This window comes from Salmo trutta, chromosome 18, assembly GCF_901001165.1.
Source record: "Salmo trutta chromosome 18, fSalTru1.1, whole genome shotgun sequence".
Taxonomy (NCBI): domain Eukaryota; kingdom Metazoa; phylum Chordata; class Actinopteri; order Salmoniformes; family Salmonidae; genus Salmo; species Salmo trutta.
In genome coordinates this window covers 31,492,073-31,518,189 of record NC_042974.1, presented here as the reverse complement: position 1 = coordinate 31,518,189, position 26,117 = coordinate 31,492,073, and the positions used below count along the sequence as shown (strand labels likewise).

The 26,117-nt window shown below is 42.6% G+C and overlaps 1 protein-coding gene across 3 annotated transcripts in view; it reads left to right on the top strand.

Annotated features, from left to right (window-relative positions):
* Window positions 1-26,117, top strand: part of LOC115153196 (ras and Rab interactor 2) — a 49,774-nt gene that overhangs the window by 14,491 nt on the left and 9,166 nt on the right. For all 3 annotated transcript variants that reach the window (XM_029698387.1, XM_029698388.1, XM_029698389.1), the window contains 5 exons: window positions 7,434-7,534; window positions 11,673-11,883; window positions 13,926-14,037; window positions 16,031-16,103; window positions 20,531-20,622. In XM_029698387.1, coding sequence (XP_029554247.1) covers window positions 7,434-7,534; window positions 11,673-11,883; window positions 13,926-14,037; window positions 16,031-16,103; window positions 20,531-20,622 — 589 coding nt within the window. The remainder of the gene's footprint in view (window positions 1-7,433; window positions 7,535-11,672; window positions 11,884-13,925; window positions 14,038-16,030; window positions 16,104-20,530; window positions 20,623-26,117) is intronic.

The window sequence follows — 26,117 nt, the reverse complement described above, 5'->3', positions numbered from 1 at the left end:
CGGCTAAGCATGCCTCTCCTTAATGTCAATATGCCTTGTCCATTGCTGTTCTGGTTAGTGTTTATTGGCTTATTTCACTGTAGAGCCTCTAGCCCTGCTCATTATACCTTATCCAACCTCTCAGTTCCTCCACCCACACATGCTATGACATCTTCTGGTTTCAATGATGTTTATAGAGACAATATCTCTCTCATAATCACTAAATGCCTAGGTTTACCTCCTCTGTACTCACATCCCACCATACCTTTGTCTGTACATTATACCTTGAAGCTATTTTATCGCCCCCAGATACCTGCTCCTTTTTCTCTCTATTCTGGACGTCACAGACGACCAATTCTTATAGCTTTTAGCCGTACCCTCATACTTATTCTTCTCTGCTCCGCTGGGGATGTAGAGGTGAATCCAGGCCCTGCAGTGCCTGGCTCCACACCTACTCCCCAGGCGCTCTCTTTTGATGACTTCTGTAACCGTAATAGCCTTGGTTTCATGCATGTTAACATTAGAAGCCTCCTCCCTAAGTTTGTTTTATTCACTGCTTTAGCACACTCTGCCAACCCGGATGTCCTAGCTGTGTCTGAATCTTGGCTTAGGAAGTCCACCAAAAACTGTGAAATCTTCATCCCTAACTACAACGTTTTCAGACAAGATAGAACGACCAAAGGGGGCGGTGTTGCAATCTACTGCAGAGATAGCTTGCAGAGTTCTGTCCTGCTATCCAGGTCTGTACCCAAACAATTTGAACTTCTACTTTTAAAAATCCACCTCTCCAAAAACAAGTCTCTCACCGTTGCCGCCTGCTATAGACCCCCCTCGGCCCCTAGCTGTGCTCTGGACACCATATGTGAACTGATTGCCCCCCATCTATCTTCAGAGCTCGTGCTACTAGGCGACCTAAACTGGGACATGCTTAACACCCCAGCCATTCTACAATCCAAGCTTGATGCCCTCAATCTCACACAAATTATTAATGAACCCACCAGGTACAACCCCAAAGCCGCAAACACTGGCACCCTCATAGATATCATCCTAACCAATGTGCCCTCTAATTACACCTCTGCTGTTTTCAACCAAGATCTCAGCGATCACTGCCTCATTGCCTGCACCCGTAATGGGTCAGCGGTCAAACGACCTCCACTCATCACTGTCAAACGCTCCCTGAAACATTTCAACGAGCAAGCCTTTCTAATCGACCTGGCCCTGGTATCCTGGAAGGATATTGACCTCATCCCGTCAGTAGAGGATGCCTGGTTATTTTTTAAAAATGCCTTCCTCTCCATCTTAAATAAGCCCCTTTCAAGAAATTTAGAACCAGGAACAGATATAGCCCTTGGTTCTCCCCAGACCTGACTGCCCTTAACCAACATAAAAATATCCTGTGGCGTTCTGCATTAGCATCGAACTGCCCCCGCGATATGCAACTTTTTAGGGAAGTTAGAAACCAATACACACAGGCAGTTAGAAACGCCAAGGCTAGCTTTTTCAAACAGAAATTTGCTTCGTGCAACTCAAACTCTAAAAAGTTCTGGGACATTGTAAAGTCCATGGAGAATAAGAACACCTCCTCCCAACTGCCCACTGCACTGAGGATAGGAAACTCTGTCACCACCGATAAGCCCACTATAATTGAGAATTTCAATAAGCACTTTTCTACGGCTGGCCATGCTTTCCACCTAACTACCCCTACTGCATTCAACAGCACTTCACCCCCCACAGCTACTCGCCCAAGCCTCCCCCATTTCTCCTTCTCCCAAATCCATTCAGCTGATGTTCTGAAAGAGCTGTAAAATCTGGACCCCTACAAATCAGCTGGGCTTGACAATCTGGACCCTTTCTTTCTAAAATTATCTGCCGAAATTATTGCAACCCCTATTACTAGCCTGTTCAACCTCTCTTTCGTGTCGTCTGAGATTCCCATAGATTGGAAAGCAGCTGCTGTCATCCCCCTCTTCAAAGGAGGTGACACTCTTGACCCAAATTGCTACAGACCTATATCCATCCTACCCTGCCTTTCTAAGGTCTTCGAAAGCCAAGTCAACAAACAGATTACCGACTATTTCGAATCCCATCGCACCCTCTCCGCTATGCAATCTGGTTTCAGAGCTGGTCATGGGTGCACCTCAGCCACGCTCAAGGTCCTAAACGACATCGTAACCGCCATCGATAAGAAACAATACTGTGCTGCCGTATTCATTGACCTGGCCAAAGCTTTTGACTCTGTTAATCACCATATCCTCATCGGCAGACTTAGTAGCCTTGGTTTCTCAAACGATTGCGTCGCCTGGTTCACCAACTACTTCTCTGACAGAGTTCAGTGTGTCAAATCGGAGGGCCTACTGTCTGGACCTCTGGCAGTCTCTATGGGGGTACCACAGGGTTCAATTCTTGGGCCAACTCTTTTCTCTGTATACATAAATGATGTCGCTCTTGCTGCTGGTGAATCTCTGATCCACCTCTACGCAGACGACACCATTCTGTATACTTCTGGCCCTTCTTTGGACACTGTTAACAACCCTCCAGACGAGCTTCAATGCCATTCAACTCTCCTTCCGTGGTCTCCAACTGCTCCTAAACACAAGTAAAACTAAATGCATGCTCTTCAACCGATCGCTGCCTGCACCTGCCCGCCCATCCAGCATAACTTCTCTGGACGGTTCTAACTTAGAATTTGTGGACATCTACAAATACCTAGGTGTCTGGTTAGACTGTAAACTCTCCTTCCAGACTCACATCAATCATCTCCAATCCAAAGTGAAATCTAGAATTGGCTTCCTATTTCGCAACAAAGCATCCTTCACTCATGCTGCCAAACATACCCTCGTAAAACTGACCATCCTACCAATCCTCGACTTCGGCGATGTCATTTACAAAATAGCCTCCAATACCCTACTCAACAAGCTGGATGCAGTCTATCACAGTGCCATCCGTTTTGTCACCAAAGCCCCATATACAACCCACCACTGCGACCTGTATGCTCTCGTTGGCTGGCCTTCACTTCATAATCGTCGCCAAACACATTGGCTCCAGGTCATCTACAAGACCCTGCTAGGTAAAGTCCCCCCTTATCTCCGCTCACTGGTCACCATAGCAGCACCCACCTGTAGCACGCGCTCCAGCAGGTATATCTCTCTGGTCACCCCTAAAGCCAACTCCTCCTTTGGTCGTCTCTCCTTTCAGTTCTCAGCTGCCAATGACTGGAACGAACTACAAAAATCTCTAAAACTGGAAACACTTATCTCCCTCACTAGCTTTAAGCACCAGCTGTCAGAGCAGCTCACAGATCTCTGCACCTGTACATAGCCCATCTTTAATTTAGCCCAAACTACTACCTCTTCCCCTACTGTATTTATTTATTTTATTTATTTTGCTCCTTTGCACCATATTATTTATATTTTAACTTTCTTCAAACTACAAATCTACCATTCCAGTGTTTTTCTTGCCATACTTTATTTACTTTGCCACCATGGCATTTTTTGCCTTTACCTCCCTTATCTCACATCATTTGCTCACATTGTATATAGTCTTATTTTTTTTCTACTGCATCATTGATTGTATGTTGTTTTACTCCATGTGTAACTCGGTGTTTTTCTATGTTGTCGAACTGCTTTGCTTTATCTTGGCCAGGTCGCAATTGTAAATGAGAACTTGTTCTCAACTTGCCTACCTGGTTAAATAAAGGTGAAATAAATAAATAAAATAAATAAATAAATAAAAATATGTTGGAAAGCAGACTGAACCAGGTTTTCCTCTCAGATTTTGCCTGTGCTTAGCTCTTCTGCTTCTTTTCATCCTAAACTCCCTAGTCCTTGCTGATGACAAGCATAACATGATGTAGCCACCACCATGCTTGTAAATATGAAGTGGTACTCAAGTGACGTGTTAGATTTGCTCCAAACATAAAGCTTTGTATTCAGGACATAGATTTTTGCAGTTTTACTTTAGTGCCTTATTCGAAACAGCATGCATGTTTTGGAGTATTTGTATTCTGTACAGGCTTCCTTCTTTTCACTCTGTCATTTAGGTTAGTATTGCGGAGTAACTACAATGTTGTTGATCCATCCACAGTTTTCCCCTATCACAGTCATTAAACTGTAACTATTTTAAAGTCACTATTGGCCTCATGGTGAAATCCCTGAGCGGTTTTCTTCCTCTCCGGCAACTGAGTTAGGAAGGACGCCTGTATCTTTGTAATGACTAGGTGTATTGATACACCATCCAAAGTGTAATTAATAACGTCACCATGCTCAAAGGGATATTCAATGTCGGCTTTAAAAACGTAAAAAATATTTAACCGATCTACTAGTAGGTGCCCTTCTTTGCGAGGAATTTGGAAAACATCCCTGGTCTTTGGTTGAATCTCTGTTTTGAAATTCAATGCTGGACTGAAAGACTTTACAGATAATTGTATGTGTGGGGTACAGAGATATGGTAGTCATTCAAAAAAAATTGTAAAACACTATTGCACACTGAGTCATGCAACTTATTATGTGATTTGTTAAGCAAATCTTTTCTTCTGAACGTATTTAGGTTTGTCATAACAAAGGGGTTGAATACTTAAGACTCAAGACACTTCACCTTTTCATTTTTTCTTAATTTGTAAACATAATTCCACGTTGACATGGAATTGTGTGTGTGTGTATAGGTGCCACGTCCTGACCCTAGTAAGATGTCATTTTCTATAGTAGAGTAGGTCAGGGCGTGACTTTGGGTGGTTTGTCTATGTTTTCTATTTCTATGTTTTGTTCTAGTATTCTATTTCTATGTTGGAGGTTTTTGGGATGATCTCCAATTAGAGGCACCTGGTTCGCGTTGTCTCTAATTGGAGATCATATTTATGTTGGGTTTTTTTTCTAGTATGTTTGTGGGCAGTTGCTTTCTGTTTAGTTGTATCCTGTGTAGTCTTCAGTACCTAACAGAACTGTGAGCTGATTGTTTTCTCTTTGTTATTTTCTTTAGTGTTCTGAGTTTAAATAAAAATAATTATGAGCACTTAACACGCTGCGCCTTTGTTCCCTCTATACGACAGGCGTTACAGTAGGCCAGTGACACAAAATCAAAATTTCATCAAAATAAAAATGTATGCTGTAACAACACAAAATGTGGAAAAAGTCAAGGGGTGTGAATACTGTCTGAAGGCACTGTATCTACAGAAATAAGACAGATCCTGCTTCTGTTGCCTGTTTGAGTGTTTGTTTAATAGCCTACTGATTCAGTGTGCTCCAAGCCTCATGCAACCGCAACATGTCGGATAAAACAGTTTCACAACTGCTTTTTTAAAATCTTTGCTATGCTGTAATAAAGGCTGTTTCAACAAATGTACTATCAACCATAATTTCATGTGTCGATCTGAATAATTAATACTATAGGTTTGAAATTTATGAAAATGAACCATGCATCAACATCACAATATTTTGCCTTACAATATTAATTGGACTAAAATGGATCACCCAAGCTATACCAACCATCATTTTCTCATCTCACTTTCATGGGAATTTTCAATTACTTTTCATGCTTAGCCCTACCAGCTGTCCTTGTCATGTCTTGATAAAATAACTGTCTTTATTCTCATCACAAACGGCATACTCATTAATGTTTGTCACATTTCCAACAGCTTGCCATAAGGTAATTGACCCCCAGAATCATCGATTTTTAACCACTAACCTGTTGATTTTAAAAGCTTATGTGAGAAGCGGATCCGTCCAGTAAATAGATTTTTAAGGCATAATTCTAACGTCAATTTTCAAACATTCAGTCACGTTGCTAAATTGTTAGCATTATAAAAACAATATGAACTAGAGACAATGGCCTGTGCTCAAATGTTTATTTAATTCCAGGTCATCAGTGTTAGGTTCTAAGATTCTGGTACAAATTCCAGTCAGACTCTGAAGAAAGCTCCAGCTAGATGTATTAAATCACACTAGGTCAAACAGCTGCAAAGACAAAGTATGATTATACACGCACATATGTTTATAACCTCCGTTTGTACCCTCTTCCCAGACAATACCTCCCCCTCTAGAGTCTAGGCTGCACAATGCATCTCTGTGGCTTGGCAGGTGGTGTTATCATCCCAGCCCGAGTACGGAACCTTTGGTACTCCTCCACGCATCTCCTGGTCTACTTATCAGTCAGGAGAAGCTTTGAGACTAGGGAGTATACATTCTTCAGCCTGACTCAGTCCGTTGTTAATTATCCAGACTCATACACAAAGAGGTATTTGAGAATATGCCACCCATTCGTACTCAAGTGTATATAATGATCCAGCCAGCAGTGGTTTCATTTTTTTACCTGTTTATTTAACTAGGCAAGTCAGTTAAGAACAAATTCTTATTTACAATGGCGGCCTAGCCGGACCTAACCCGGACGACGCTGGGCCAATTGTGCTCTGCCCTGTGGGACTCCCAATCACAGCCGGTTGTGATACAGCCTGGAATCGAACCAGGGTCTGTAGTGACGCCTCTAGCACTGATATGCAGTGCCTTACACCGCTGCGCCACTCGGGAGCCCTAAACCTTTTTCACATATAGAAAGTCATGGCTCTCCTATTTTCACATCCTTAGTCCCGTCTACCTTCAATGTGTACCAAGACTCCGATATCTTTAACTCTTTCTTCAGTGACAGTCTCACTCGTAAGCCCTATGATTTCATTTTGAATATCGTGTAACGTGTTTGTGGCATTTTGGAGTATGGTGCTAAACACATTGGCAAGTTCCTTGTCTTTTCAAAGAGTATATTCCATCATAGACAACAAAAAAATCCACTGCGCCTCTTGACTCTGTTGCTTCCAATGTCCCCCTCAGTGGTTGCTGGTTTGAAACAAGGAACTCAATAATGTCCACAATCACCGACAAATAAATGTGATTTCTTGCCAGATGCCCATTAATTATATATGGAAAAAACTGAGGGGGCTAAACCCCCTTTAGTCCCCTCGTGTGGACTGGTACAATTGTGTTGCAGTAAAAGAAGGGCCCATTCTACTCAGGAGCACTTCTAGTTTCCAAATCCACAGAGTTTACACTGAGGAGCGTCACTTAGTGTGGCCAATCTGCTTAAATCCAGTTGTTTCTTTTATATTGGACATGCATATTGCACTGTACACAATTTCCTGTACGTTCTGTCGCAGTAAAAGGAGGCTCCATGCTACTCAGGAGCACTTCTCATTTCTAAATCAATTGCTGTCGGGCTCCCTCTTGGGTTATTTGTGTGTCTTATTTAATCAAACAGTGCACTTAAAGCATCAGACGACTCAGTCGACAAATATTTTTTTTGGGGGTCATGCACAGTAGAGGTGACCATTTTCCCAGCTCCTGAGTCTGCAGGAATGAGTGCAAAGTTGTCTCACACGAAAATACATGAACTATACACACACATGCTCAACTTGTTTGGCTCTTACGCCCTCTATCCCTCGTCACTAATCGGCTCGTCTTTCTGTGGTATAGCTGATCGACTCGTTTGTCTGGGAGATCGGGACTCTGAAGAAGGAGATGGTGCAAAAGGCTGAGCAAGCAGAGGGAGATCCAGAGCCTGTAATACTACAGGGGTAAGTGTGTGTTAAAACCTACAGACAAACTGACTAACAAAATTGTTCTTTCTGTCCATCCGTTTACTCTAGATGTAAAACTAACGTTAGCTGTATATGTTAGAGCGAGGGGGAAAAGGAGGAAGACATTAAAACAGTGATTTGTTTCCTTGAGGAACGTGTAGAATTTCAGACCACTTTCAGATTGTTCAAGTGTAATAACAGATGTTGAATTCATTGTTACTGGATGTTTGATAAGCATGATTTGAGGATCATGGTGATGAGTGCCAGTGAGTAAAGATGATTGGTGTTCTGTAGTTCCCTGTCTCCACCAGCAAGTGGGGATAGTGTGCTCTGGTCATTCAGGTAGCTGAGTTTCACGATGTCATTGTGTTGAAGAGATGTCAGAGGGAAAGGTGGATAGAGTATCAGCGATTTCCAAAGTGAACACCAAGCATGTTTGTGTAGATTATGGGTTACAAAAAATGATTTACAGATTACCTGACATTAGGTACATAAAGACTTGTAAATTACACTGGGTGTACAAAACATTAGGAACACCTTCCTAATATTGAGTTGCACCCGCGTTTGCCCTCAGAACAGCCTTAATTTGTCGGGGCATGGACTCTACAAGGTGTTGAAACCGTTCCACAGAGATGCTGGCCTGTGTTGACTCCAATGCATCCCACAATTGTCAAGTTGGCTGGATGTCCTTTGAGTGGTGGACCATTCTTGATACACACAGGAAACTGTTGAGCATTAAAAACCCAGCAGTGTTGCAGTTCTTGACACACTCAAACCAGTGCACCTACTTACTACAATACCTGGTTCAAAGGCACATAAATATTTTGTCTTGACCATTCACCCTCAATGGCACACATATACAATCCATGTCTTAATTGTTTCAAGGCTTAAAAATCCTTATTTAACCCGTCTCCTCGCCTTAATCTACACCACGTGTCAAACACAAGGCCCACAGGCCAATGCCACATATCTACCCAGCCCGTGCAATGATTTGGGTTGTCAATTCATTTTGGCCCACTTACATACCACCTGTAATGCGGTGCGCTACAAGTCACAGCAAGCACTGCCAACGTGCAGTGCATTGTCACACACACCCCTCCTACCAAACCCACTCACACGTGAGCCAGCCAGTGCGCTGTAATATATCATCACTAATGGCACTGACAATCTTCTACCGAAGGTTTAAACGTGTTGGCTAAATGTCCATGGCAAGTTTCGGTCCCAACGGGTCATTGCTGTAGCCTACAGAAAATGTAATCTTGGTCGTCAAAAATGTATAAGATATTGAATTCACACGTACAGTGAGGGAAAAAAGTATTTGATCCCCTGCTGATTTTGTACATTTGCCCACTGACAAAGAAATGATCAGTCTATAATTTTAATGGTAGGTTTATTTGAACAGTGAGAGACAGAATAACAACAAAAAAATCCAGAAAACCGCATGTCAAAAATGTTATAAATTGATTTGCATTTTAATGAGGGAAATAAGTATTTGACCCCCTCTCAATCAGAAAGAATTCTGGCTCCCAGGTGTCTTTTATACAGGTAACGAGCTGAGATTAGGAGCACACTCTTAAAGGGAGTGCTCCTAATCTCAGTTTGTTACCTGTATAAAAGACACCTGTCAACAGAAGCAATCAATCAATCAGATTCCAAACTCTCCACCATGGCTAAGACCAAAGAGCTCTCCAAGGATGTCAGGGACAAGATTGTAGACCTACACAAGGCTGGAATGGGCTACAAGACCATCGCCAAGCAGCTTGGTGAGAAGGTGACAACAGTTGGTGCGATTATTCGCAAATGAAAGAAACACAAAAGAACTGTCAATCTCCCTCGGCCTGGGGCTCCATGCCAGTTCTCACCTCGTGGAGTTGCAATGATCATGAGAACGGTGAGGAATCAGCCCAGAACTACACAGGAGGATCTTGTCAATGATCTCAAGGCAGCTGAGACCATAGTCACCAAGAAAACAATTGGTAAGACACTACGCCGTGAAGGACTGAAATCCTGCAGCGCCTGCAAGGTCCCCCTGCTCAAGAAAGCACATATACATGCCCGTCTGAAGTTTGCCAATGAACATCGGAATGATTCAGAGGACAACTTGGTGAAAGTGTTGTGGTCAGATAAGACCAAAATGGAGCTCTTTGGCATCAACTCAACTCGCCATGTTTGGAGGAGGAGGAATGCTGCCTATGACCCCAAGAACACCATCCCCACCGTCAAACATGGAGGTGGAAACATTATGCTTTGGGGGTGTTTTTCTGCTAAGGGGACAGGACAACTTCACCGCATCAAAGGGACGATGGACGGAGCCATGTACCGTCAAATCTTGGGTGAGAACCTCCTTCCCTCAGCCAGGGCATTGAAAATGGGTCGTGGATGGGTATTCCAGCATGACAATGACCCAAAACACATGGCCAAGGCAACAAAGGAGTAGCTCAAGAAGAGGCACATTAAGGTCCTGGAGTGGCCTAGCCAGTCTCCAGACCTTAATCCCATAGAAAATCTGTGGAGGGAGCTGAAGGTTCGAGTTGCCAAACGTCAGCCTCGAAACCTTAATGACTTGGAGAAGATCTGCAAAGAGGAGAGGGACAAAATCCCTCCTGAGATGTGTGCAAACCTGGTGGCCAACTACAAGAAACATCTAATCTCTGTGATTGCTAACAAGGGTTTTGCCACCAAGTACTAAGTCATGTATTGCAGAGGGGTCAAATACTTATTTCCCTCATTAAAATGCAAATCAATTTATAACATTTTTGACATGCGTTTTTCAGGATTTTTTTGTTGTTATTCTGTCTCTCACTGTTCAAATAAACCTACCATTAAAATTATAGACTGATCATTTCTTTGTCAGTGGGCAAACATACAAAATCAGCAGGGGATCAAATACGTTTTTCCCTTACTGTAGGTATACATTACTACTAAAGGACAATAGGACACAAGCGAGTATAAGTGAGTCAACAGTTGAGTCCTCCACGTTATGAAATTACAGCCTGCATCGGTGAATTCAACGTCAATTGCGCTGCTTTCGTGTGTCCTGGTTACAGCTCGCAGCTGAAGAAAAATGTGCAGACATATACCACAGTCCTAGCTAGGCTACTAAAATGTTGCAAACTTCGGTTTTTAAAGCTTGACAATGAATAACCAAAAAACAATCTCTGCAACAAAACGCTATGCAAATGAGAATTATGTAGACCTATTACAGCGACATTTGAGCACTAGCCTTGGCTGGCTACTCAACTACAACACATTTTGAGTGCTTCTTATTTTGTTTTAATATGTTAATGCTATATAGATTTATTCCTATTTTTCTACAGTGTGCGGGTCTCCATCTCTTCCATTAAAATGCTATATACACAGCAGTCTATGTCCTATGGACATTATAAAGGGCCATATTTTTCAAATTAAGCAATGACCAGTTTGGCACGCAGTTGTATGCACATGTTTTTGTAAAAACAAACATAATGGGTTATGTCTAGCCTGCGAATTCATTTTTTTTCTCTCAGTATGCCCTGATTGAGTTTGACACCCCTGATCTATAAGGATTGAAGTGGATTCATCAAGTGACATCAATAAGGGATCATAGCATTCACCTGGTCAGTCTGTCATGGAAACAGCAGGTGTTCCTAATGTTTCGTACACCCAGTGTATAATATACCCTAATGAGCCTCATATGAAGATTGCTAAATATTCACACCAATGGTGATTAGTAAATATCAGTGGTGCTAGCGGGTCTGTTCTGCCCTGATAGGATGTCAAAGCAGTTTCCATGGAATTGAAAAAAGCACCTATTTCTGAAGAAGTATGAGTGGTGACGGATAAAGGCCTCGGTGGGCGTGCTTGCGTTGAGTCATTTAATTGGGTACATGTTTTACACTGAAATACTGAACCTCCTGGGCTATTATGCTATTCTCAGTTTTGAAATCCATTTGTAACTATGATTCAACTCAATAATACTTTTTGGTTCTCATGCTGATCTATTACGTTCTAGTTTTTATTATGTGTTTGTGTGCACTTGTGTTTGTGCATAGTTTTCTGTGTGCATGCATGTGTCTGTACGTTAGATATCACTATCAGTAAACAAATAGAGGATTTAAATTGTATATTTCTAATTTGGTCTTTCTCCCCCTCTCAGGCTAGATGGGCAGGTGGGAGGTCTGTTCCTACAGGCTCCTTCCTGTGTTGGCGTGAGGGCGGGGCTTGCTGGAGTTAAGGATTCAGGCTACGACTCTTTGCGTAGAAGGATGAGTGTGCTGGACAGGCTGGTGCAAACGCACACTGTGTGGCTGCAGCTGGGACTGAGCCGGGCAGAAGCCACACGCAAACTGCAACCACAGCCCACTGGGGTGAGACCAGATGCACTAAGCTAACATATGGAATTATTTTTAAGGTCATACCATGGATCATTTAGCCATTTGATTTTGAATTTTAGGACCCCTGTAGGCATCATAAAAATATTGAATGTGGCCTTTTATTTGGCCTTCACTACTATAGCCCATAGAAATGTATTGAATACCACATTAATACATGTAAAAAATGAATCAAGGTTTTGAAGTGTGTGTCCTATATCTTGGAGATGTAAGAAAGCTCAGGAAATAATGTTTGTTTTTTTTGCCACAAAACTACCTTCATACGTCCATAAAATGTTTTAACCCGTGACAGTTGTGGGGGTCGTAGAGCAAAATGGTAAAACCATCATGTTCATGAGTCTCCCCTTATCCATAGAGTAGCACCCATAAGATACTGGACACTATCACTGGCGCTTAATTTATAACAAAGGCAAGACCCCTCACTCATATTTCCTATAATTCTACACATTTTGTCATGTCTTATGTGTGTTCATGTGATATTTGAGTGACTCAAACAACAAAATCAATGGGCTAAAAAATGATAGCTGACATGGGCTAGTTGATCTGGATATTTCTAAAAAGTTATAAATAGCTCTCGAAGGTCTGCAATGACTGACATGACAAGAAGAAAACTGATGATGCACAACCCAATTTCGAAGTTGCACCTTGAGCAACTTTCAGGAGCAAGTTGAACGCCTGACTGAGTTCCTTAAGGTACCCCCTGCCGGACCCTTGCGTCCCCCAGAACTCAGAACCACTGAGTGTAAAAAAAACATTTGGAACACATGCTCTTTCTATGACAGATTTTCCAGGTAAAAGATATGATCCTTTATTGATGTCACCTGTTAAATCCACTTCAGTCAGTGTAGATTTTTTAAAATTCAACCAGGCAAGCCAGTTAAGAATACATTCTTATTTACAATGAAGTGGGTTAACTGCCTTGTTCAGGGGTAGAACAACAGATTTATTTTACATTGTCAGCTCGGGGATTCGATCCAGCAACCTTTTGGTTACTGGCCCAACGCTCTAACCACTAGGCTACCTACTGCCCCCTAGTTGAAGAAAAGTAGACGGGTTAAAGAAGGATTTTCAAACCTCGAGACAATTGAGACATGGATTGTGTATGTGTGCCATTCAGAGGGTGAATGGGCAAGACAAAATATTGAAGTGCCTTTGAACGGGGTATGGTAGTTGGTGCCAGTGCACCGATTTGAGTGTGTCAACAAATGCAACGCTGCTGGGTTTTTCACGCTCAATAGTTTCCCGTCTGTATCAAGAATGGTCCCCCACCCAAATGACATCCAGCCAACTTGACACAACTGTGGGAAGCATTGGAGTTAACATGGGCCAGCATCACTGTGGAACGCTTTCCACACCTTGTGGAGTCCATGCCCTGACAAATTGAGGTTGCTCTGAGGGCAAAAGAGTTCCACCCAATATTATGAGGTGTTCCGAATGTTTTGTACACTCAGTGTATATGACATGGTGAAGTGTCCCTCTCTTCCTATGAGAAGGCTGATGCACTGGTACATCTTTGTGTGCAAAGCAGTGCTTGGAGTATTTCCTACTTATCTGTGATCCTCACAAGGTCATCACAAACAGCTGCTACTATCTTTCACAGTACCTAAGGCCAGGATGAAATTGGAAAAATAAATGTTCCTATAATTCTCCTTTTGTCTAAATACTTTAAAACTGGAGGAGAGTGTATCGCTTGCTGAGTTTAAAGCTCTGATAGAAGCAAATAACTATCGTGACTGTTTTTAATGTATTGTGCTCTTGTGTTGCATGTACACACTGACTACTTCCTTGCCAGGCCCCTCTCACAAAAAGGTTTCTAACCTCAAGGGTTTCTTTTTCTGGTTAAATAAAAATGAAGCTCCTATTTATGCAACAACCTCACAATACACAGACACCCTTACAATCTCACACAATGGAGGACTAAATGAGACACATACTTCAGAAGTGTCTGATTTTTCCATTTCAACGGTTTTATTGATGTCTGTGCTTCTCAATGGGCTTTTTTTCCCCCCTGGCTGCAGACGTTTCTGGTGAGAAAGTTGACTACCCTGCAGAGGAAGGTGATTTCTCTGCGGATGGACCAGGACTCTGAGACACCCGTCAAAGATTTCCCTGTGAAGGAGTGGCAATACAGTAAGCACATGGTCTATCAATTCCTATCTATTAGGGATCTTTATCATCCAAATGTATCCCCCGTAGACCTGTTATTATAAGCGTCTCAACACACATGTATTTTTCCTCTGATTATTTGAATATTCTATTTTAATCTATTATATCCCTTTTGCTCTAATTTCCCCTCGGGTTTTCCTCCCTTCTAAATCAACACCAGTGTTGATGTGCTTCTGTCACAGTACGGTATGTGGTGTTTCTCTACCTGGGCCTCAACATTATTCTCTTCTCTCTCTACTCTGAGGTCGATGAAAAGCACTAGGTGTTTCCCCAAGCCTATTTCCCAATACTTCCTTAGTGAACGTATTTATGTGTTATGCAGTTAAGTCACACAAAGATTCACTCTTAAACCAGGCTTTATATAGCTGCCTCTCTTTTGATGATCTTGGGTTGAATAGAACAATCTGATTAAACTATTTGTTGGGTGTGTTGTCCCAGAAAATGGCTGACCAGGTACTTTGTATGGTTTCTTAATGTGATGCAGCCTGGTACGTGTGATGGCCTGTTGCGGCTTGCTCTCCGATTATATGTAAACGGTTGTACTAGGCGTAGGCAAATGCCTGGAAAACACACGCATCTCTCCTGCAAAAAGCCTCACTGAGCTAGGCAGCTAACTGGGCGTTGTTTAGCCATGGAACAATCATGTTGAAGTGTAGTGACATTGTCCAAATGTATGCTGAACAAAAATATAAACGCAAAATGTAAAGTGGTAGTTTCATGAGCTGAAATAAAAAATCCCAGAAATTTTCCGTACGCACAAAAAGCTTATTTCTCTCACATTTTGTGCACACATTTGTTTATATTCCTGTTATTGAGCATTTTTTTTCTTTGCCAAGATAATCCATCCACCTGACAGGTGTGGCATATCAAGAAGCTGATTAAACGGCATGAGGGAGCGTGCAATTGGCCTGCTGACTACAAGAATGTCCACCAGAGTTGTTGCCAGAGAATTGATTGTTCATTTCTCTATCATAAGCTGCTTCCAATGTTGTTTTAGATAATTTGGCAGTACATCCAACCGGCGGGATCATCTTGTGAAATCCATTGATTAAGGCATTTATTTATTTCAATTGACTGATTTCCTTATATGAACTGTAACTCATTAAAAGCTTTGAAATTGTTCCATGTTGTGTTTATATTTTTGTTCAGTGTAGATGCTGATCTTAAGTTATTTTTGTTTTTTTCCCCGCTAACTTGAGTACTGTTTGATGCAGCAAGAGTCAAGTATCCAGGCTAGAAATGTGCAAATGTAGAGTACTTTTATGTAAATGTGGACATAATGTTTTGACATTACACAGCAGACTTTGACATCCTGTTGCTCTTCTCAAGCTCAGAATTCGTCCAAGTTAAGCATTAGTAATGGAGTTCAGGTAACAGATGAGGACTGCTCGCTGGTCTGCTGTCTGGATTTAACCCACTTCCCCAATTTCCCCTCTTAAATGTAAATACACATTCTCTCCCCCTCCCTCACTCTCTCTACCTCTTTCTTTCCTTCCATCTCTATCACATCCGGCATACCCCAATCTCTATTAAAATGTACTTTTTTTTTCTTTCTCTCTCTCCGTCCATCCCTTTTTTCCAGATCTGGGACACGTTTATGGGTTATTAAAGACTTGTTGTATGCAGTTGCCTTTGTGTCTGCCTCTTCTTGCCTTGGCAAATGAACCAGCAAGGCACCAGATGTGTACCCTGTTGTCTTAGTAGAGTGACCCAAACGTGGGAGCAATAGTTTTTCTATTAAGTTGTGTCTCAGAAGACCATAATGAAATGAATAACATTGGGAAACAGTGATAAGTTAACTACTTGTGATAATGCAACTTGTGTGTGTATGGTATGTCACTGTAGTTCCCAAGTGAAAACATCACTCCTTCTCTCGTCTAGGAATATTGCTGTTCTGATTTATGGGAATAGCCTATGGAAATGTCTCACGGTTCCTTAAATATAAATTTCTCCACAGCATTCTCCTTGGAGGGATCGGGCCTCAGCTTTGCAAACCTGTTTCATCTTGTGGCTTTCTGCTGCATCAGCAGGTAACACACACACATACACACCCCACAAAAACTGTACCTTTCTCATCCCAGCTATAAATCACCTATTCCTTTTGAAGACAAACACATGGAGCCCAGAGGGTACTGAAAGAACCTGAATCAGTTGAAGTTCAGAGAATAGCATTTACTGGCCACCTCATCAGTTCATGTTATATGAAACTATTACACTGTTTTCTTCAAACTATCATTGTCAGTCTAGTCTGCACTATAACAATTCCAATTACTAGTGTTGAGCAATTATTTGAGGGGGGGGGGGGTTATTAAACAACTAATTGACCGACGGTTCAATTACTTTAACTACATATTGTTTGGGTTTTTTGTGAGACCAACATGCTGTTTTTCTACAGAGAAATCCAATTTATGAGAGAAATGAAGTCAAACTATATGGGACACTGGGCAGAAGGGAGTTGTAGTTTTCACTTAAGCAAATATTTCAGCTATTTCAGCGCAGAAACCTGTTAATTAATTCAGTGGCGTGTATTCATGGATGCCAAGGGAAGCCAGGCTTCTCGCAAAAATGTACCAAGAAAAAAACATGCATTTTTCATCTCTCTGTATTTCATGATTTTCCTTACATTCGCAAGAGGCTGAATGTACAGTATCTCATCGGAGAAAGCATTCGAGTGAGTGAAACAGCGCCCCTCTGTCTCTATGTGTAGGCCATCTACAGTTGAAGTCGGAAGTTTACATACACTTAGGTTGGAGTCATTAAAACTAATTTTTCAACCACTCCACAAATGTCTTGTTGACAAACTATAGTTTTGGCAAGTCAGTTAGGACATCTACTTTGTGCATGACACGGGTAATTTTTCCAACAATTGTTTACAGACAGATTATTTTACTTATAATTCACTGTATCACAATTCCAAGCTTTAAACAGCTTGGAAAATTCCAGAAAATGATGTCATGGCTTTAGAAGCTTCTGATAGGCTAATTGACATCATTTGAGTCAATTGGAGGTGTACCTGTGGATGTATTTCAAGGCCTACCGTCAAACTCAGTGCCTCTTTGCTTGACATCATGGGAAAATCAAAAGAAATCAGCCAAGACCTCAGAAAACAAATTGTAGACCTCCACAAGTCTGGTTCATCCTTGGGAGCAATTTCCAAACCCCTGAAGGTACCACGTTCATCTGTACAAACACCATGGGACCACGCAGCAGTCATACCGCTCAGGAAGGAGACGCGTTCTGTTTCCTAGAGATGAACGTACTTTGGTGCGAAAAGTGCAAATGAATCCCAGAACCACAGCAAAGGACCTTGTGAAGATGCTGGAGGAAACCGGTACAAAAGTATCTACACTGCTCAAAAAATAAAGGGAACACTAAAATAACACATCCTAGATCTGAATGAAATAATCTTATTAAATACTTTTTTCTTTACATAGTTGAATGTGCTGACAACAAAATCACACAAAAATAATCAATGGAAATCCAATTTATCAACCCATGGAGATCTGGATTTGGAGTCACACTCAAAATTAAAGTGGAAAACCACACTACAGACTGATCCAACTTTGATGTAATGTCCTTAAAACAAGTCAAAATGAGGCTCAGTAGTGTGTGTGGCCTCCAGGTGCCTGTATGACCTCCCTACAATGCCTGGGCATGCTCCTGATGAGGTGGCGGATGGTCTCCTGAGGGATCTCCTCCCAGACCTGGACTAAAGCATCCGCCAACTCCTGGACAGTCTGTGGTGCAACGTGGCGTTGGTGGATGGAGCGAGACATGATGTCCCAGATGTGCTCAATTGGATTCAGGTCTGGGGAACGGGCGGGCCAGTCCATAGCATCAATGCCTTCCTCTTGCAGGAACTGCTGACACACTCCAGCCACATGAGGTCTAGCATTGTCTTGCATTAGTAGGAACCCAGGGCCAACCGCACCAGCATATGGTCTCACAAGGGGTCTGAGGATCTCATCTCGGTACCTAATGGCAGTTAGGCTACCTCTGGCGAGCACATGGAGGGCTGTGCGGCCCCCCAAAGAAATGCCACCCCACACCATGACTGACCCACCGCCAAACCGGTCATGCTGGAGGATGTTGCAGGCAGTAGAACGTTCTCCACGGCGTCTCCAGACTGTCACGTCTGTCACATGTGCTCAGTGTGAACCTGCTTTCATCTGTGAAGAGCACAGGGCGCCAGTGGCGAATTTGCCAATCTTGGTGTTCTCTGGCAAATGCCAAACATCCTGCACGGTGTTGGGCTGTAAGCACAACCCCCACCTGTGGATGTCGGGCCCTCATACCACCCTCATGGAGTCTGTTTCTGACCGTTTGAGCAGACACATGCACATTTGTGGCCTGCTGGAGGTCATTTTGCAGGGCTCTGGCAGTGCTCTTCCTGCTCCTCCTTGCACAAAGGCGGAGGTAGCGGTCCTGCTGCTGGGTTGTTGCCCTCCTACGGCCTCCTCCACGTCTCCTGATGTACTGGCCTGTCTCCTGGTAGGGCCTCCATGCTCTGGACACTACACTGACAGACACAGCAAACCTTCTTGCCACAGCTCGCATTGATGTGCCATCATGGATGAGCTGCACTACCTGAGCCACTTGTGTGGGTTGTAGACTCCGTTTCATGCTACCACTAGAGTGAAAGCACCGCCAGCATTCAAGTGACCAAAACATCAGCCAGGAAGCATAGGAACTGAGAAGTGGTCTGTGGTTACCACCTGCAGAACCACTCCTTTGTTGGGGGAGTCTTGCTAATTGCCTATAATTTCCACTTGTTGTCTATTCCATTTGCACAACAGCATGTGAAATGTATTGTCAATCAGTGTTGCTTCCTAAGTGGACAGTTTGATTTCACAGAAGTGTGATTGACTTGGAGTTACATTGTGTTGTTTAAGTGTTCCCTTTATTTCTTTGAGCAGTATATATCCACAGTAAAACGAGTCCTGTATCAACATAACCTGAAAGGCCGCTCAGCAAGGAAGAAGCCACTGCTCCAAAACCGCCATAAAAAGCCAGACTACAGTTTGCAACTGCACATGAGGACAAAGATTTGTACTTTTTTAGAGAAATGTCATAGGGTCAGATGAAAAAAAAAATAGAACTGTTTGGCCATAATGACCATTGTTATTGTTTGGAGGAAAAATGGGGAAGCTTGCAAGCCGAAGAACACCATCCCAACCGTGAAGCATGGGGGTGGCAGCATCATGTTGTGGGGGTGCTTTGCTGCAGGAGGGACTGGTGCACTTCACGAAATAGATGGCTTCATGAGGAAGAAAAATGATGTGGATATATTGAAGCAACATCTCAAGACATCAGTCAGGAAGTTAAAGCTTGGTCGCAAATGGGTCTTCCAAATGGACAATGACCCCAAGCATACTTCCAAAGTTGTGTCAAAATGGCTTAAGGACAACAAAGTCAAGGTATTGGAGTGGCCATCACAAAGCCCTGACCTCAATCCCATAAATTTGTAGGCAGAATTGAAAAAGCGTGTGTGAGCAAGGATGCCTACAAACCTGACTCAGTTACACCAGCTCTGTCAGGAGGAATGGGCCAAAATTCACCCAACTTATTGTGGGAAGCTTGTGGAAGGCTACCCGAAACATTTGACCCAAGTTAAGCAATTAACATTTTCCTGGCGCACCAAAAAAGTGTCAAGGGAAGCCAGTTTGGATTTGTCGTCACTCCTATTGTGGCAGCTTGTTGTGTTGTCCTCCAGTGGCTAGCTAGCTTAAATTGGCCCTTTCCTAAATTGTTATTGTCTAGCTTGGCTTTTTCTGGCTTGGCTTCCCCAGTGATTTACCCAAGCACCGCTACTGAGTTAACTACAATGGCGCTTGATGGTTTTTGTGACTGCACTTGAAGAAACTTTCAAAGTTCTTAATGTTCCAGGTTGACTGACCTTCATGTCTTAAAGTAATGATGGACTTTTGTTTCTCTTTGCTTATTTGAGCTGTTCTTGGCATAATATGGACTTGGTCTTTTACCAAATAGGGCTATCTTCTGTATACCACCCCACCTTGTCACAACACAACTGATTGTCTCGAACGCATTCAGAAGGAAAGACATTTCACAAATTAACTTTTAACAAGGCACACCTGTTAATTGAAATGCATTCCAGGTGACTACCTCATGAAGCTGGTTGAGAGAATGCCAAGTGTGCAAAGCTGTCAAGGCACAGGGTGGCTACTTTGAAGAATCTCAAATATATTTGGATTTGTTTAACACTTTTTTTGGTTACTACATGATTCCAAATGTGTTATTTCAGAGTTTTGATGATCTCACTATTATTTTACAATGTGTAAAATTTTAAAAATAAAGAAAAACCCTTGAATGAGTAAGTGCATCCAAACTTTTGACTGGTTGTGTGTGTGTATAGATAGATGGGACAGGGATTAATTCACTCTTTCTTTCTTTCTCTCTCATTCATCTCACATATTGACTCTGTCTGCCTCTCTCTTAGGGATGTCTTGCCATTCACTCTAAAGCTTCCTGAAGCCATCTCTGCAGCCAGGACGCCAACAGACTTGGAGGAGGTGGCCAAGCTAGGAGCAGGTGAATGTCCACTAGACTGATACTGTACATTTGTATTGATTTAATGCATATCTGAAGCATGAAGATTAAAAGTGTAGCCTCACTCTGTAGCTGGATGGTCATGCTAGTTGACTGTAGTCGCTTTAGAAAAGTCTTGTGAGTACTTTTGGTCTAATCCCACGTTCTGTTTAAAACCAAGCAAATGTTCTTCCTTAGGCTGTTCTTGTAAATCACATTTAACCACATTCTCCAAGTTAAATTAGTAAAAGCCCAAAGCTCTGTGTGTCACCCATAGGAATAATGCCTCTCTGAGCCCCAAATCAGTGGCTGCTAGGCACATGATGAGGGGAGCATTGGGGCCCTGGAACCACGAGTAGGCCTCACTGGGGTCTTAGACCTTTAACTCAGTCACTGTGCAATGTGCTCTCTCTGTGCCAAAGCTGTAATGTCGCACTGCCTCTGAAAGAGCCAATGTATAGGCCCTATACTAGCCTCGGTGACACACTGATTTGATAACATGCTTCCTTTGGTGTGGTTTCGAGTGATCTTCACACACAACAGGCCCACTGTGTAGCTTTTCCCTCTGATTAACGTGAGGAGACCGCATTGAGACTTAAACAATGCTTGGGTTTGTGTGTGTGTTGAGGTAGATGCGCATCACTGAAGGTTCACATGGATTTTAATGACGTTCATATAGGTGACCATGCTCTATGAGCCGTGTGTAGGTAGGCTATGTCACGTCACTGAAACATGGCTTTGGACATAACAAAAGACACGAGTGCTCAGTTCTGACGTCTAGATCGGTACCCTTGATGTGGGTCTGATTTCAATACAGTTGGGCTGTGTCTATCTATGCTTCAGAGAAAGTAGACTTTCTTTCATTCTATCTATTCAACCATTTGTCTGGTTAACAGACCAGCAGAAGTTGAGCATGATTGAAAAGGAAGTGCACATTTGTTGGACATACTAGCAGATGCTTGATAAGTACGTTTTTCAAGCAGTGAACCATAAGCAGACATTTCTCTTTACCATGATGTTGAACTTTGGCAGTATTTATTCACTCTGTCATCATCTGCCTGTATTTCAGGTTTCACTCGCTTCATATTCCTCAGCTCAAACTAGATTTTCCCAGGTGACAGTTTTTTAAACCAGAACGTTTCCCCGTTAGGCCACACCCTCCCAGTGCCTCAGGTGTGTAACCTGCGAGACAGGATTTTAGATGCAACAAGTTCACCCCTCGCAGACAACAGTTATTATTCAGACTTTAGGGATGAATGTGTGATTTTCATCCAAGACAAGTGACTTTCTACATTATTTTATGTTCACAACAGGGGCATTGGGATTTGATCTTAACGGAGAACTGCACTTCTTGATTTGGCGTCGTTTTTTCATCAATGCTCATTAAGAAATGCAAGCGGCCATGAATGAAGGCAAAAGAGTTGTCTTCGGGGTGTGGTTTCACGTGGTTGTTTATTTGCCATTCAATCACAACAAATGAGCTAAAATCACTCATGACTGCAAGGCCAGGCACGACTCCAACACCATCATTAAATTTGCTGATGACACAACACTGGTAGGCCTGATCACTGACAACTATGAGACAGCCTATAGGGAGGAGGTCTGAGACCTGACCATGTGGTGCAAGGACAACAACCTCTCCCTCAATGTGATCAAGACAAAGGAGGTGATTGTGGACTACAGGAAAAGGAGGACCGAGCACGCCCCCCCCTTCTCATGGATGGGGCTGCAGTGGAGCAGGTTGAGAGCTTCAAGTTCATTGGCGTCCACATCACCAACAAACTAATATGGTCCAAGCACACCAAGACAGCAGTGAAGAGGGCACGACAAAACCTATTTTCCCTCAGGAGACTGAAAAGATTTGGCAAAAGATTCTACAACTGCACCATCGAGAGCATCCTGATGGGTTGCATCACTGCCTGGTATGGCAACAGCTCGGCCTTTGACCGCAAGGCACTACAGAGGGTAGTGTGTGCGGCCCTGTACATAACCGGGCCAAGCTTCCTGCAATCCCGGACCTCTATACCAGGCGGTGTCAGAGGAAAGACTCCAGCCACCCTAGTCATAGACTGTTCTCTCTGCTACCTCACGGCAATCGGTACTGGAACACCAAGTCTAGGTCCAAGAGGCTTCTCAACAGCTTCTACCCCCAAGCCATAAGATTCCTGAACAGCCTATCTAATATTTGCTAGTGAATATTTCTGTCAAATCACAGTTATGCCAAGATGGCAAGAACCAGTGTCTGGAATGTGTTTCATGAGACACTTGTTCTCCAACACCTTGCAACTCGCTAGCATTATCCAATAATGTAGCTAGTGTAAACAACTCGCTGTCATCAACAACACCAGGCACTAGATACACGTTCAAACGTGGAGATTGAGTTTGATGTAATCCAGATCCTGGCCATATGATTGAACAACTTTACGGAAGACCATATTCACTAGAATAACTATTTTCCGATCAATATGTGCATTGCACTTGAAGCTACTGCCAAAGATACACGGTTGTCTGAACTTGTTTTGCATGGCCAGATTTGCCAGGTAGGTGGGTTTGCTCCTTTAAAACCATTCCATTAGTCTTCCTAAGGAGAGGTCTCTGCCTGCCCAGGGCATCGGGCCATGCAAAGCAAACGACCCCAGTCTTTTCCCAGAAAACATGGTTCCACGATCATGTTAATAGGCAAAAGGGGGCATGAATTGTTGATATAATTGTAATCTAAAATAACCCCCTTAAATCATGATGCATTCACTTGCCAAACTCAATTTTGGATGTGACTTTATGACCAAAATTATCCTATTTACACTTTGTAGTCAATTTTGACACACATTGTTTCTGACTCATATCGATGCCACACAGGCTGTTTACAACCAGAGAAATCGGTTCTAAGGGGCAGTTGTCCTTTAAGGCCAGAGGAAAGAGTGTCCTTTACTGGCCCTCCAATACCACCTCTCGTCTCCCATCTATCCCTGCTTAACTTCAGATCCTTGCCAGCGTTGGGATGCATCGTGCTATGCTGCTGACACTTCTCAAACTTTTATCAATAACAATATTTTCCAGAACACAAGAAATATCAGATTAAATGCCACTGTGCTATTGTTGACAAGGCACAAAAATGGACTGTAAAGGTAACTGATTAACAAAAATGGAGAGCTGCTTAATGAAAGAATAACGAAAACCAGTCAAGCAAAAGAAGTCTGGAGGAGTTGGGTAGGAAAAACTTTGAGTGGGGGGGTGACTGGGGGAGGAGAGAATGCTCTGTTGACAGCCCGCCCCCACGCACTTATTAGCATGTGTGAGTCATAACACAATCCGTGTGTGTGAGACACGACAGCAAGGCTGGACAGAGGCAGCAGTGTGCTCTAAAGTTGTCACACTACTAAAACTACGGTAAACTAAAATCAGAGCTGGTCTTTGTCTTCTGTGAGTACAGTAAGTCAATGTTTGCTCTTACATTGTGATGTGACTTTGGCTGTGTCTGGTACGGCTTTGTGTATTTTATTGTTCTACAGAGTGAGTTTTCTCAGTCTAGTACAGCACTGATGTATGAGCTCTTCAGTTGGACGTGTCTCGTATAGCAGTAGGTTTAGTTCTGTCATAGAGTATCATTGTTTGGTATATGGCTTTGGTTGCGAAGTTGCTGTCTGTGTACAGTGGTGTCCAGCGCTGTTCTTCGTTAGTCCTTTATGGTTAACGTTATATCGTACTGATTGGAACGTTACTGCGTTGGCATTATGCAGGTATGGCTGTATTTATTTTCAACGCGTATTAATATGTGACGTAGGTAATAGGCATTGGTAACGTGGTATGATAACAGTAGCTTAATTGACTCGATGGTGTAACGTTGATGTGTATTGGCATTGTTGTGCCTACTTTTTCAGTAACTTAGCTGTATCAGTGTTATTATCGGGCTATTGTAGCCTCCGTTTTTAAAATGGATAGTTCAGGATTTATCCACTTCCCCAGTCAGATTAATTTCTCGATACCTTTCCATTTGTATGCATCTGCTCTAGTGGATATTTTAGCATGTCAATTATTAGGGTGAGGCACATGGGTTACTAACAGTTTACTACACAACATACACTTAGTATTACAGTTTTAGCTACAGTATACATCTACCTGGCATATTACATAATTTATGCAGTAGCATACAATATATTTAGGACTCACAGGAGGTCCTTCGTGGGCAAATGTTGTCATCAAACTTTGTTATCAAAGTCTGGCGTTCTCTGGATTTATGGTGCTTTCAAGACAACTGGGAACTCGGGGAAAAAAACGAGGTCGAATCACAACGTCAGTGATCTTCAGGTCGGAGCTCTGGGAAGAGGCCTGAGTTTCCGACTTACAATTCCGAGTTGGATGACCATTCAAACGTATTTTCCCAGTCGGAGCTAGTTCCCCCCCCCCCCCCCCCCCCCCCCCCCGAGTTTCCAGTTGTCTTGAATTCACAGAAGTCAGAGATTTCCTAGTTCCGAGTTTCCAGTTGTCTTGAACGCGGCAGAAGTCATGCTGGATTGACAGCAAGGCCAATGTTGAATGTTTATCCTTTTAAACTTGGAAAAGAGACCCTTAAACCCAGATTTGGACAACACACCCACTCCACTGAATAGCATTTGCAATGCTTTCAGTTAGTCACTGATTCCTTCCAAACCACTCATTGTTGAATTTGGAATTTCGAACTTGTTGTGTAATGTTTATGTCCAATGGATTTTGCGGTGATGTAGGGTCCCCATGAGTGACAGAACACTGAGCCAATCACGGCGCAACTAGAGAACATTACCAGCCCCTACACTCCGTATATTCTGCTGGCTGCACCACCACCGAAAGCACTTGATCTAGGCTGAAACACCTGCATTTTGGAGCTACCTTAAGAAAGCAAAAAAGAGACCATCTTTTTAACTCAATGATTAAAAAATAAATTACATTGTTTGCAAGCTGATATGTGACATAAATGCCAAAATAACATAATAAATAATATATTATATTTTTGTTGTTGCCTGTTTTTCATGTTATTTTGGCATTATGTGTCATCAGTTTGTAAAAAAAAGAATAATAATTTAGTTAATAAAGCCTCATACAAACATGGTCTCCTTCATACTGGAGCAGATCAGTGGCGAGCCCCACCTGCCCTGAATGACGGGTGAAGGAGGTTACAGGTAGTTTCCCGAGCCAATGCTGGCTGTTCCTGTAGACTTCGTCATTGCGCTAAAGCATGTTAGCAACTTCCTTCAAACTGAACACAGAGACATCAAAATGGTATCCACAAATTCATCTGATACTGGGGAGGTATATAAAGGGAGCCATTGACAAAATCCTGAACCCTCCCTTAAACATGTTTAATATTACAGTATCATGTTACCCTTATGTTTTTCTGTTGTGTAATATCAGGCTGACTCTGGCAGTGTTTGACCGGTAATGTTATTGTGAGTTAGGGCAACATAGAAATAATATTGGCATGATGATAATGTAATGTTAGTGTTATGTTACAGTAATGTTGCTGT